The sequence below is a fragment of the Pygocentrus nattereri genome, chromosome 18, assembly GCF_015220715.1.
Source record: "Pygocentrus nattereri isolate fPygNat1 chromosome 18, fPygNat1.pri, whole genome shotgun sequence".
In the NCBI taxonomy this organism is placed as follows: Eukaryota; Metazoa; Chordata; class Actinopteri; order Characiformes; family Serrasalmidae; genus Pygocentrus; species Pygocentrus nattereri.
The window spans coordinates 18,965,198-18,979,534 of record NC_051228.1 but is presented as its reverse complement, the minus strand read 5'-3'; the positions used below and the strand labels follow the sequence as shown (position 1 = coordinate 18,979,534).

Genomic DNA, 14,337 nt, shown 5'->3' with positions numbered 1-14,337 from the left:
AGGTATTACAATGTGAGGGTGGATGATCAGTTGCGCAAATTGTGCCACTAACCACAGCCTGAGCAATGAGCATAATGCAAGCTTTTTGGTTTGCCTTATACTGATGTTACCAATTTAGCAGTAGGCTTGGAATGCCCTCTGTGCGTAACAGCTGTGAGCCATCAGGATGAAGTTTATCTAAGTGTTTCACATGTAAGCGGGAGATTTTCTGCACGTTGGGGGAATATTTCTGTCCCACACACACTGCACTGTAATGAGCTTTTCCTGAGCTGGGAAACCAACACAGTCCTTATACAACTCCTCCTGGAAAAGGCATTAATGCAGTGGGAGATTGGTGGCAATTAAGCAGAACAGCAGTGTTCTGTGTAGGTAGTGTGGTGTGTTAGAGTGAATAAATCACAGCTGGGATCTGGTTGCAGTGGATCTTCACAGCTGGAACACAAAACCTCTGGTTCTACTACTTTTTTACAGAAGTTATAAAAAATTGGTGCATCAGTACATCGCTTAGAACTATTAATCATAACAGAAAACAAAAGACTACTGAACTGCTTCAAAAATGAAGTGGAAGAAAATGGTTCTATATAGAACCATTAACACTCTCGTTCTTCACATTAATGGAGAATGAGCTGTAGATGGTTCTATATAGAACTTTTTTTAAAAAGGATTATATACAGCAGCAAAAATGGTTCTTCTTTTGTTACAAGCTTGAGAGCATACCAATAGAAGAACACTTTTGGGTGCTATGTAGAACCATAGACAAGACATTATCCATCTGTCTAAAGAACCATTTCAGGATTCAAAAACCCTTTAATCATGCATTCTCATATAGAACCATGATATAGAACCATTTACAGCATATTCTTCAGCAATCTGAGCAACCTTTTCACGATGCAAATAACCCTTCTTTGAGTGTTCTATAGAGAAACATTTTCTTGACTAAAGCACCAATGAAGAACCATATTTCTGAAGAACCAAGTGTGTAGTTAGCCAGAAATCACTTAGAATGTAGTTAAGCTAACAGCGCTGCTTCAGTCTCTCTAGCTATGCTTTAGCTGTTGTGATATTGAAGAGGCGACAGTGAAAAATGAGGCAGGAGACGCTGCAGTGAACCCAAACGATGCTCTCTTGGAAGAATACTCGGAGCGCTGGCTGCACTGAACCCAGAAAACACAACAGCTGAGAGCCGCGGCACCTTGGCAGCCAAACCTCTGCTTATATTCAGATTGGGATCATTTCAGATATGTGTTATCTCAACTGCAGGCTTTTTTCTTTGCACCCCTTTATATATACACTGCTCAAAAAAATAAAGGGAACACTTAAACAACACAATATAACTCCAAATAAATCAAACTTCTGTGAAATCAAACTGTCCACTTAGGAAGCAACACTGATTGACAATCAATTTCACAGCTGTTGTGCAAATGGAATAGACAACAGGTGGAAATTATTGGCAATTAGCAAGACACACTCAATAAAGGAGAGGTTCTGCAGGTGGGGACCACAGACCACTTCTCAGTACCTTTCTGCTTTCTGGCTGATGTTTTGGTCACTTTTGAATGTGGGTGGTGCTTTCACACTCGTGGTAGCATGAGACGGACTCTACAACCCACACAAGTGGCTCAGGTAGTGCAGCTCATCCAGGATGGCACATCAGTGCGAGCTGTGGCAAGATTTGCTGTGTCTGTCAGCGTAGTGTCCAGAGGCTGGAGGCGCTACCAGGAGTACACCAGGAGACCGCTACCTCTGCCTTTGTGCAAGGAGGAACAGGAGGAGCACTGCCAGAGCCCTGCAAAATGACCTCCAGCAGGCCACAAATGTGCATGTGTCTGCACAAACGGTTAGAGACCGACTCCATGAGAATGGTATTAGGGCCCGAAGACCACAGATGGGGGTTGTGCTCACAGCCCAACACTGTGCAGGACGCTTGACATTTGCCAGAGAACACCAGGATTGGCAAATTCGCCACTGGCACCCTGTGCTCTTCACAGATGAAAGCAGATTCACACTGAGCACATGTGACAGACGTGACAGAGTCTGGAGACGCCGTGGAGAGGGACCTACTGCCTGCAACATCCTTCAGCATGACCGGTTTGGCAGTGGGTCAGTAATCGTGTGGGGTGGCATTTCTTTGGAGGGCCGCACAGCCCTCCATGTGCTCGCCAGAGGTAGCCTGACTGCCATTAGGTACCAAGATGAGATTGTTATGAGATCCTCAGACCCCTTGTGAGACCATATGCTGGTGCGGTTGGCCCTGGGTTCCTCCTAATGCAGGACAATGCTAGACCTCATGTGGCTGGAGTGTGTCAGCAGTTCCTGCAAGATGAAGGCATTGAAGCTATGGCCTGGCCCGCCCGTTCCCCAGACCTGAATCTGATTGAACTTCCTTTGATGATGTCAGCACATTCAACTTTGTAGAGAACAAAGTATTCAATCAGAATATTTCATTCATTCAGATCTAGGATGTGGTATTTGAGTGTTCCCTTTATTTTTTTGAGCAGTGTATATATATATATGTATGTATGTATGTATGTATATATATATATATATATATATATATATATATATATATATATATATATATATATATATATATATATTAGTTTCTTTAAATACTGACTGTTTCTTTCATCCCAAAAAACAACTCAAACAGTTTAGAGTGAACCGCAGGTTGTTGGATAGCAACCAGTGGTAAGTGGAGTGATGCAGATATGGTAAAGAAAAAGTACTGTTATCACTTACAACAACCAGGGTAAAGCTTTTTAAGCTGAGTGTGGTCAGAGTTGACTGCTCTTTTGTTCGTAAATGTGTCTGGGTGTTTAATGCACTGTGCTGATGTATTTTGCTTCTAAACTATTGGAATGGCATTGCTCTCTCTTTACATGTTCCAACACAGCTGGACATGCCAGTTAAATGAGCCTATCAGTAAGTAGTGTGAATTTTCCTGTAGCCAGATCTTTTGCCTCTCTCTCTCTACCTCTCTCTGTTTATCTCTATCTTTCTACAGGGTTCAACTTTAACGATTGCCCAAGTTAAAGAAGCAAGTAAAACACAAAGATTGGACAGCAGTGGTGGAAATCATTTGTGTTTATGGGAAAGCTGACATTTTGTAATTGGGTAGTTTTAACTTTCTGTGGGGCCTTTCTTCCTTTGCCTTCATACTTTCATATGCTGATATCTGTTAGTTTACATTCTTTTCATACTACATGTTGGCTCACTTTTTCACATCTCAGAATAGTGTACAGAACGCAATCACTGCAGTGTTCTGAAAAATTCCTGTTATCTTGCGTGTCTGAGCCAAAAAGGCCTCTCATAAATCTGGAGCACTGGACATGTGTGTGAAGATTGCATACAACAGTAGGTCTAAATTATAGTACAGGACACTCACTCTTGCCCTTTAATACTCTCATGCCTGTGCACACACTTTATTCCCTTAAATTGTTTCCCTGGGGTGATTTTGATCAGTACATATCGGAGATGTTTTGTACAGTTTAACCCCATGAACTCGACGACCCTATTACCAGGCCAAAAGAGAAAAAAGAAAATCTGCTGCCTGAAAAGTTACGTTGCCATTGACAACAGTAACATTGTTTCCTAAAGTTTAGCTGTGTAGAGCAGGGAGGCACACTTTTTGGAGTTTGGAGGTTTCCCTTCTCAGACACACCCACACAACCTGGCCAGTAACAGATGAGTGTAATCAGGTGTGTTGGAGCAGGTAAATCGCCAAACTGTGATTGTGTACAAGTTGTGTACAAGGCACTCTTCTTTGGTGGTTGATCAGTAAGAGCTTATTATTGATTTGTTTCATCACAAATGAAGCGTGAGTGATTTGTGATACATTACTATTCATTTGTTCAGGAAGGTAGTTTATTACTTCAAACTAATGTACACAATTTTTTTTTGGCTGTGTTAGCCCACATTCTTTACATATTAAAATAGTTTAAAACAGTCATGGCAGTCTTGGGTGTAGGAGCAAAAAATGATTCTTGTCCATCCGGAGCACTGGACATGTGTGTGATGATTGCATACGACAGTAGTTCTGAAGTGTAGTGTAGGAGACACTCAGCCTTTCCCTCTAATACTCTCACACATGCACACTCAAGTGTAAGTAAATAAAGTAATTAAGTAGTAAATTAAATATTAACTAAAAGATTTGTGTATGTGTGTTTGTTTATATTTGAAAAAAAATATTTTAAAAGCAGGAAAGTATGTTCAGAGTATAAACTCTGCTCAGGACAGTAAAATTTCAGTTCTCTGTCTATCTATCGATATATTTTTTTATTTTCCATTCTCTCTGTCTGTCATGTCTTTCTTCCTTTCCTCTTTCTGTTTTGATTTCTTTCTTTCTTTTCTCTCTCTTGCTCTGTCTCTCTCTCTGTTGGTGTTGTCACTGCTCCAGAAGCAGTCTGTCCTAAACATGAGAAGAGTTTTTGATAAAGTCCAGCCACTGTGGTCCTCAGAGGCCAAGCCAAATGTATGTGAAGCAGCAGTGGACAGTAGGAGCATAAACAGGATGATTTTAGGATTTATATTTGATTAATGTGCAAACAGTAAGTGATCTATGGAGGAGTTTTCAGTGAGTGGGTGAACATGAAAGCTTGCTGCTGTTGCCCAGGACAGTGCAAGGGTCAGAGTTGAATGTGTAAATACCTGAATATTATATTTGTCTTTGCACACATTCACAGCATTGTTGTCTTTTGTTGCAGATCACTTTGGTGGACTGTGGATACCGTGATAAGTGCTTTGCTGATTTACAACTTAAAGCAGAGGCAAACATTAGCAAGTAAGGAACTTTTACTGCAGTTGGTAATGCATGGTTCAGTTATAATAACAAAGAACATAATGCCCCGGTCACTTTATCAGAAACCCCCTACCTTGCTGCTGTACAGCTATAGTTGGTAGATCGGTCATCTGTTGATGTTGATCACAGTACAGTTGTATAGTTAGTGTTAGCCATCTTTCAGCCCTTCATCATGCGTCGCTTTCTGACCGCAGAGCTGCTCTTTTCTGGATATTTTGAGTGTTGGGTCATTCTCAACCTAGCAATGATGCTGACGTATTCAAAAACACCAGCAACACAGCTGTGTCTGATACACTTGCACCAGCACCACACACATGACCATGTCAGTGTTGCTGAGAATGGACCACCACCCTAATAACATCTGGACAACAGCGCAGAAAGTGAACAATGATGAATGAGGTATGGAGGTAAGTACAGGGTGGGTGTTTCTAATAATGTGGCCAGGGAGTGGAAGCACAAGGTGGGTGTTCCTAATAAAGTGACCAGTAATTGGAAGCACAATGTAGGTGTTTCTAACAAGGGGAATGTAATTAGAGGTGGGCAATATGTAAAAAAGCTAATTTCATGATACGCGGCATGAAATGTGGTACATTACATCAAGTTAACCCCTTATAATTCTAGGCTTGTTGCATTACTAAGGCTTATTATTCAGTAACTACAGAGACTTCAGTGCAAACTGGCTGAGCTATTCTTAGTTTATAGAAGTGTGTAATATAACTTTAAGACCGCCGGTGATTTACATCAATAATACCAAACCTTTTGTCCTTATAAAGCAAAGCAGTAGTATGCCACAACAGGAAAACATTAAGCATTGCCAAACATGGAAGCAATAAGATTTAGCCTAATTTGATGTACTGATCTGCCCCCCTGTGTTCAGTTTTAGTCAGTGCAGCATAAGAACGTAATACATTTACTCTTCAGAGGTTTCAGAAAATTTCTAGTCACCTCTCATTCTAACCACTGGTGCTCTACATATTTGCAGAATGGGAAGGAATGATTTGCTTTAAAGGAGAGATTCTTAGTTGTATAATTTGTTCTTGATCATTAAACAAATAAGTCAGCATGTTGATACTATTCAATGCCTTTAATAATTTCCTTACAGTATTACAGTGTGACTCTTTCTCTGCCATTCCCAGACTCATCATCAAAGCCAGCCAGGAGAAATTCCAGGTCACCATTAAAATTAAAAACAGCAGAGACAACGCTTACAACACCAGAGTCCTGCTGAGCACCACTGAAAATATCAACTACGTCAAAGTGGAGGTCAGTTCCAGATTTGTTACAGAAACCACAAATTCTTGACGTAGAGATGAACGACGTCCTTAACAGCTCAGTATGATTTGCGAGTATGCGTTGATTTAGGCATGCATTTAGCTTCATGTGGATGGGTGCAGTATAAATATTAGTCTTGTACCTCCAGTACAAATCTATAGATGCAAACTGTTTGGCTAATTTTAGGGAAAAATGTATACGTAAACTGAATTTTTGGCGAAATTATTGATTTAATACGCAGAGTTTATGATTCAACTCTCGCGTTAATTATCAATCTAATTGACAGTTCAAGACCTTTAGACTTTTAATCTAACAATGGATTTCAACAAATTTACATAGTAGTTTAATGGATTAAGGCAGATAAACCTGTTTTACACACAATATAGTGCAACAGCTGTAATGATTCACAGTAGTCTTCTACTCCTCATGTTTCTTTCTCTGCAGCCTAAAGATAAAGACTGTGAGCCCAATAAAACCAGAGTGGTGTGTGCAGTGGGATACCCATTCCTCAAATCAAACATAGAGGTAGGATTTACTTCCATCTGATACATTCACACCTGCACTAATTCTGCCTTAGATAGATAGATAGATAGATAGATAGATAGATAGATAGATAGATAGATAGATAGATAGATAGATAGATAGATAGATAGACGTACTGGTGTTGTTGCCGTGTAAAGTAAACATTTTTTGATTTCACAGGAAGAGCTGAAGATTATCTTCGAGGTCAATCCTTCCCACATTCGAAAAGACATTATCATTAACATCACTGCAACTAGGTGAGACAACTAGTGCTGTACTGATTATTATCTACTACAGCAAAACTTCACATGGTCTCCATAACGTCACTGTTTTTGTTGCTTTAGTGATAGCGAAGAACTTCAGAATGAAGACAACTCTGTTTACATATCCATCCCTGTGACGTATGTGGCTAGCCTGGAATTCACTGTGTAAGTGCTGTTTGTCTGCCCATAATGAGTCTGGGGACACTGTCTTCTTTTCAAATTTAAGATCTTACACTCAATGTAGATAAGAAAAGTCCCTGCAAAGATTTACTAACCACAAAGCAGCTCTGTGCCAGTTCTTTTGGAACCTTTTTTGGCCCTAAGCTTGCTTTATTACCAAAGTTAACTCTGATGGGAAGATGGGCACAAATATTAACACGTCAAATTATTTTTCTGTGAATAAATCTGTGTAGACTTATAGGTGAAGTTGTTGCAAACTGAAAATATGATATTTTGCATTAACAGCATTTGCTAGCTTTCAACAGGCTTATCACAGCCATATAGGACTTAATAAATAAATTAAAAAATGAGTTAAAAATGAAACAAAACGTACATTGTCATTTTTTAATGAGGACTCTTCTTCATTTTTTATAGCATGAAGTACATGAAGGAGGATCATATAGTCATAAAAGAAGGGGAGAGATGGCCTGACGTTTTCAATGATACTAGCATGATTGGAGAGGAGATGAAAGTTAGCTATGCGGTAAGAAAAAAAAAACATGTTTAAAGGAAGATGAAAAGTGACCTTAATATTTAGTTTTGTTTCTAAATGCACTGTGAGTATAAATAGAATTTATACACACACACACACACACACACACACACACACACACACCTTCTTCTAAGCCACCTTTGTTGACATACAGTGGCATGCAAAAAAATTGGGCACCTCATTCTGTTTACTGTCAGTAGTTAAATGAGTAGAAGATGAACTGTTTTCTAAAAGACGAAGTTTAAGATGAAAAATTCTTTTCAACATTTTAATCAAGATTTGTGGTTTTCTGTTTTGTACAATTTCAGAGTGAAAAAAAAAAAAAAGTTTGGGCACTCCAAGAGATTTGAGTTCTCAGATACTTTTACCAAGATCTCAGACCTTAATTAGCTTGTTAGGGCTGTGGCTTGTTCACAGTCATTGTTAGGACAGGCTAGATGATGGAAATGTCAAAGATTTATAAATACTTGTACTACTCAAACCTCATCCCAGCAATCAACTGCAATGGGCTCCTCTAAGCAGCTGCCCAGCACTCTGAAAATGAAAGTAATTGATGCCCACAGAGCAGAAGAAGGCTTAGATGATAGCAGAGCATTTTCATTTAGTTTCCTGAGTTTGTGATGTAAATATGAAATGGCAGTTAACAGGAGAGGTGGTCAAGTTAAAAATTAAATGTATTCCAAATGTATTTATTTATATTTTTGCAAAATGTCTGAAAAGGTCATCTCACACACATCTTCTAATCCGCTTCTGACTGCTAGTAGTATTTCTAGAAAGGCAAATCAAACCCCTGTTCAAATGCCTTCAGAAAGATTTATTAGACTCTGGAGTGGTGGTGCACTGTTCTACTGCACAGTGATATCTACACAAATATGACCTTTATGGTAGAGTCTTCAGAAGAAAACTATTCCTGCATCCTCAGAATTAAGTGTCAGACATTTGCAAAGCAATGCCTAAATTAGCGTGATGAGTTTTGGAAACAAGTCCTGTGGACTGATGAAGTGAGCAATGGTGTGCTTGGAGAATAAAACTACAGAATTTCATAAAAATGATCTCTCCAACTGTTAAGCAGGGGAGTGTATTGATTATGCATTGTATTATGCATGTATTGATATACGCCTGGACTGGTGACCTGTCCAGGGTGTATCCTGCCTTCCGCACGATGACCGCTGGGATAGGCTCCAGCACCCCCCCCCGCGACCCTGAGGGAGAAGTGGCTTAGAAAATGTGTGTGTGTGTGTGTGTGTGTGTGTGTGTGTGTGTGTGTGTGTGTGTGATATGCACTTGTGTTGCAGCCAGTGGCATGTAGGACATTTCACCGATACAGGGAAGAATGTATTAAATGAAATACCATAAAAATCTGGAAGCAAACATCACACTGTCTGTTTTAAAGCTGAAGATGAAAAGAGGATGGCTTCTCTAACAGCATAATGATCCTAAACACACTACCTTGCACTACCTTGAGAAGCCATGGCCCTCACAGTCCCCCAACCTAAGCATTATTGAAAATCTGCAGATAGACCTCAAAAGAGCAGTGCATGCAAGATGGACCAAGAATCTCACAGAACTAGAAGCCTTTTGCAAGAAAAAAATGTGTGAAAGTCCCACAAACAAGAATTGAGTTTTTTTGCTACAAAAAGTGTTTGCGAGCTGTGATACCTGCCAAAGGGTGTGCTAATAAGCACTGACCATGCAGGGTGTCCAAATGTTTGCTTCAGGCCCTTTTACTTTTTTGTTGAAACTGTAAAAATAATCTTAATTAACCATAAAATGCTTTTATGTGGTTCTTTATATGTATAACTTAATAAAGATCCCTTGAAAAAAAACATTTAAGTGTGTAAAATTTAGAAAGCGCTTTTAATTTCACATAATTTTATTTTGTATGCATGTAATAGCTAAAATACTATATTAATGTAGCATATTGAAGTCCTTTTTGTTTTAGGCATAGTGTTTATATGGCAGTACGTCAGAAAAAAAGTTAAATCGTTTAATATTTAATTTTATCTGTGTTCCTGCAGCTACCAGCATTCTGTAAAGCTTATTTAACCTCATAACAGTAGCTATCAAAGCGGTCAGTTGTAGGCAGAGCATGGATAGGTCAGTTAAATTGTGCCCTCTGTTTGTGTTTGATAGATTGTGAGAAATCCTGAGTTGAAGAGTCCTCCTCTGAAGCTGAATGTCACCTTCCCATTCATCACAACCGCAGATAACATGCTTCTCTATCTCACTGACATCTCCACATCCGATGTAAGTGTGTTTAAACTCCTGAACGCTGCAGCTCTCACTCTGCTCTCACACCGCTGCAGTTTTTCTTTCTGGATTGGGCTACATTGGAGATACTTTACATTTTGGGTGCCTAATGCCTTCATCACTAATTATCTACGTTAGCCTCTTAGCTTCAGTGGAAAACTAAGGAAGCAAACCTCTGGGACCAAACATATCTTGACTGATTGAATAGATTTGGGGTATAATTTTGGTTTGCTGCCTCCTGGTGCTGTAATATGTCATTCTACTATGGCAAAAACACTCATTTCATAGTTTGTCATTAAAATGTGAGGTTTATGTGAGTTAATTTAACATTTTATTGTGTCTTGCATTAGTATTAATCTATGCAATTTTGGCAGTATTCTTTCAATAATTGTAGTGCAAATTTTTCCAACGGTTAATTTAGTTGATTTTTTTTATTTTTGATTTTGATAACATGAAGAGCATGCCTCTATAATAGATTTTTCCCATGGCAGTTTAACTGCTTTAACCCTTACATACACTGTAAAATTATTATACACTTTAAACATGGCTCAGCAGATTATCCCAAAAGCAATTGAACTGATTTTATTTAACTCAAACAAGTACATACATTTTTTTAGGTTGATCTGACGAGCCATTTTTTTACAGTGTACTTAGCCTTATTTTTCAGTTACTACAGGGACTTCAACTTCAAACTATCTGAGCTTTTCTTAAATTATAGAAGTGTGTAATAAAGCTTTGGGCTGACCAGTAGGCCCTGGCCATGTAAAAGTTTTACTAGCTAGACAGCATTTGCATTGTAAACACTGTGCTGTAATTAATAGTGTAATTTCTTCTTATTGCTTTAATCTCTTTTCCTGTGAACTACGACTATGTGGAACCTGCCATTCATTTAACTCTTATCTGCTTTTATGTATTTACACAACAAATTTAACAAATGAATGTGTATGGAAAAAGCTTGAACGTGATTTAGATTCTGAATCCATTGTTTAGAAAAGCACCTGTGACAAACGTTTGGTCGACCCTTTGAAAATCCGACAGAAGCCTTACACCCCAAAGCCTAAAACAGAAACACTCAGCAACTTTCTGCTGGTGAGTATGTGTTTTCTGTAACATTTCTTTATTGGCAAGATGGTACAATTGTATTGCCAGTGGTTCGGTTCCAAATTTTCAGATACGGAATATTTTAGAATATGGACAATAAATTAACAGAATACAAACTGAGTACTAAATTTTGTAAAACTGAAATAGAAAGTTCTCTCTTCCTTTCACTCTCTCAGAGCTGTGCAGGATATGCAGTTTTTTGCAAGTCATTTAGCTGTTTAATCTCCAATGATGCTAAAAGCAGTTATATCAATGCCACCTTCAGAGTCTGGATGCCAACATTCATCAAAGTAAGCTCTTTGTCTTTATCACTTTCCATCATCAGCCTCCTTCATCTCTTTTGAGTTATGTTTGAATAGCACTCAACACAGTATGAGATATAGCATCCTGTCTGTGACTTATATGCTTTTCATGCTTATTCCACAGGCTGAGTTTTCTGAAAAAAGTGTCGACATGATAGTTCATGCAAAGCTGGAGAACCAGGACACAGCCCTCTTCCAGTTAAGCAAGGCCGATGAAGTCAGAGAGGTGAGACAGAACCCTTTTTTAACAATTGCAGTCCTGCATTCAAGAGTCTGTCAGCTTGATTATTAAAAATATAGGAACTATACACTGCTCTGATTGATCAGGACTATATGGGTTACCAGAACAGTCTGGTGACGGTACTGTAGCCACAATGACATAAACAACATAAATCTGAAGATAGAATGGGTAGGATTAATGCTAACGTTAAGCCTAAACCTTTCCAAAGTCAGGTTTTGAATCTGTGTGAGATCATATTACAGAGGCAAAATTAAGTTAGAAATTTGGCAAATATACCATGCAAACATTAAAAGTTTTGGGAATGTGCAGCTGCTTCAGGGCATCCCATTCTATTAGTCTGGGCTATTTTGCAGAGATTTTACAAGGTGTGCACAATTGACCGCTTATCTGAATTTACTCATTACAAGGATTGGGTGGATACTTTTTGGAAATAAGGTGTAGCTTATCGTGTATAAGACAAATGAAATTATACTTAGCTGGCTTCCTCGCTGATGGTCACTCAAGCTCATCTCAGTTCTGGTGTCGTGTGAACAACTGTTTGGCTGGCTAAACCAGCTTAATTCTCATTTGTACGAGAAAAATACTTCATATAAACTTCTTCCAAGCTGCACCCAAATAATACCCATCATAGACAGATTGCAAAAATCGAAATGACAAACACTGTTCTGTATTTGAGAGTCAGTAGGAAATTCAGGTCAGACCCTACAGGAATAACAGATTAAGTAGGTAAGATGACAACCCCTTCAACAACCCTGCTTTTGTATACTCATATTGAAATTTCTGATAAGAACATTTAGCACACCTTGGCTATAGAGATATAGCACTCAAACACTCCATGAACATATATATTAGGCCATGAACAACCTCAGTATACACTATTAAACAATTGGAGATATTATATATTAATCTATAGACATTTTTTAAAAACTGTAGACTACAGTAGGAGATATCAGTCCATTTATGACTTTAATAAATACTCCCATACACTAAAAATGAGAAATATGTCCATAAACAACATTAATAAATGCACCTATGTACTAAAAAGGAGATATTAGTCCAAAAACCACCTCAATAAACACTATATATGTAAAAGGAGATATTAATCCATAAACAACATTAATAAATGCACCTATGTACTAAAAAGGAGATATTTATTCATAAACTACCTTAGTTAACACCCCAATAATAATAAATTGTAATAATCAATTTTATTTCTAACACACTTCACATTTGAAACAAATCTCAAAGTGCTACAAAGTAAAATCACCAGTATAAAACAACATAAAACCAGTCAAGTTAATTAAGAATCAACAAGTTCTGCTAAACCTCTCCATGGATCACCACCTTATCGTGGTGGAGGGGTTTGCATACTTGAATGATCCTAGGAGCTATGTTGTCTGGAGCAAAAGCTCCTGGTAGGGTCTCCCATGGCAAACTGGTCCTAGGTGACAGGTCAGACAAAGGGTGATCCATAATAACCCCTATGAAAACACAAAAACAGGACTTGTGTACCCTGCCCGGAACAAGGTTACCGGGGCCCCACCCTGGAGCCAGGCCTGGGGGAGGGGCTCGCCAACGAGCATCTGGTGGCCGGGCATTTTCTCATGGTGCCCGGCCGGGCCCAGCCCGAAGGAATACAAGAGTCCCCCCTCCCATCGACCCACCACCAATGGGAGGGGCAGTAGTAGGGGTTCGGTGCTTTGTGGATCGGGCAGTGTCCGAAGGTGTGGGCCTTGGCGTTCTGATCCTCAGTTGCTGAAACTGGCTTTTAGAACTTGGAACATTACCTCACTGGCGGGGAAGGAGCCTGAGTTGGTGTGCGAGGTTGAGAGATACCGGCTAGATATAGTCTGGCTCACCTCAACACACAGCTTGGGCTCTGGGTCCAATCTCCTTGAGAGGGGCTGGACTTTATTCTTTTCTGGAGTTGCCCATAGTCAGAGGCGGCGGGCAGGTGTGGGCTTTCTCATAGCCCCTCGACTCGGTGCCTGTATGTTGGGGTTTTCTCCGGTGGATGAGAGGGTAGCTTCCCTACGCCTTTGGGTTTGGGAACGGGTCCTGACTGCTGTCTGTGCTTATGCACCGAACAGCAGTTCAGAGTACCCAGCCTTCTTAGAGTCCTTGGGAAGGGTGCTTGAAAGTGCTCCTCCTGGAGACTCTATTGTCCTACTGGGGGACTTCAATGCTCACGTGGGCAATGACAGTGAGACCTGGAGGGGTGTGATTGGGAGGAATGGCCTCTCTGATCTGAACACGAGTGGTGTTCAGTTTTTGGACTTCTGTGCAAACCACAGTTTGTCCATCACGAACACCATGTTTGAACAAAAGGATGTCCATAAGTGCACATGGCACCAGGACACCCTAGGCCGCAGTTCAATGATTGACTTTGTAGTGGTGTCAGCAGACTTGCGGCCATGTGTATTGGACACTCGGGTAAAGAGAGGAGCTGAGCTGTCAACTGATCACCACCTGGTGGTGAGTTGGATCAGGTGGTGGGGGAAGATGCCAGTCAGACCAGGCAAACCCAAACGTATAGTGAGGGTTTGCTGGGAACGTCTGGCAGAAGAACCTGTCTGATTGATCTTCAACTCACACCTCCATCAGAACTTTGACCACATATCGGGGGAGGTGGAGGACATTGACTGGGCCATGTTCCGTTCCTCCATTGTTGAAGCGGCTGACTGTAGCTGTGGCTGTAAGGTAGTTGGTGCCTGTCGGGGCGGTAATCCTTGAACACCGTGGACACCCCAGGTGAGAGATGCCGGAAAGTGGAAAGTGACTTTAAGTCACTTTCCAAGACATCGGGGGCGGTGCCACTGGATTGGCAGACTGGGGTGGTGGTGCCTCTTTTTACAAAAGGGGACCGGAGGGTGTGT

General features: G+C 40.1%; 1 protein-coding gene across 1 annotated transcript in view; it reads left to right on the top strand.

Moving 5' to 3' along the window:
* The window catches only part of itga1 (integrin, alpha 1), an 89,169-nt gene that overhangs the window by 71,760 nt on the left and 3,072 nt on the right, over positions 1 to 14,337 (top strand). Inside the window, exons 19-28 of the mRNA XM_017711262.2 lie at positions 4,704 to 4,780; positions 5,935 to 6,061; positions 6,515 to 6,595; positions 6,773 to 6,849; positions 6,937 to 7,020; positions 7,450 to 7,558; positions 9,701 to 9,814; positions 10,808 to 10,906; positions 11,095 to 11,208; positions 11,345 to 11,446. Coding sequence (XP_017566751.1) covers positions 4,704 to 4,780; positions 5,935 to 6,061; positions 6,515 to 6,595; positions 6,773 to 6,849; positions 6,937 to 7,020; positions 7,450 to 7,558; positions 9,701 to 9,814; positions 10,808 to 10,906; positions 11,095 to 11,208; positions 11,345 to 11,446 — 984 coding nt within the window. The remainder of the gene's footprint in view (positions 1 to 4,703; positions 4,781 to 5,934; positions 6,062 to 6,514; positions 6,596 to 6,772; positions 6,850 to 6,936; positions 7,021 to 7,449; positions 7,559 to 9,700; positions 9,815 to 10,807; positions 10,907 to 11,094; positions 11,209 to 11,344; positions 11,447 to 14,337) is intronic.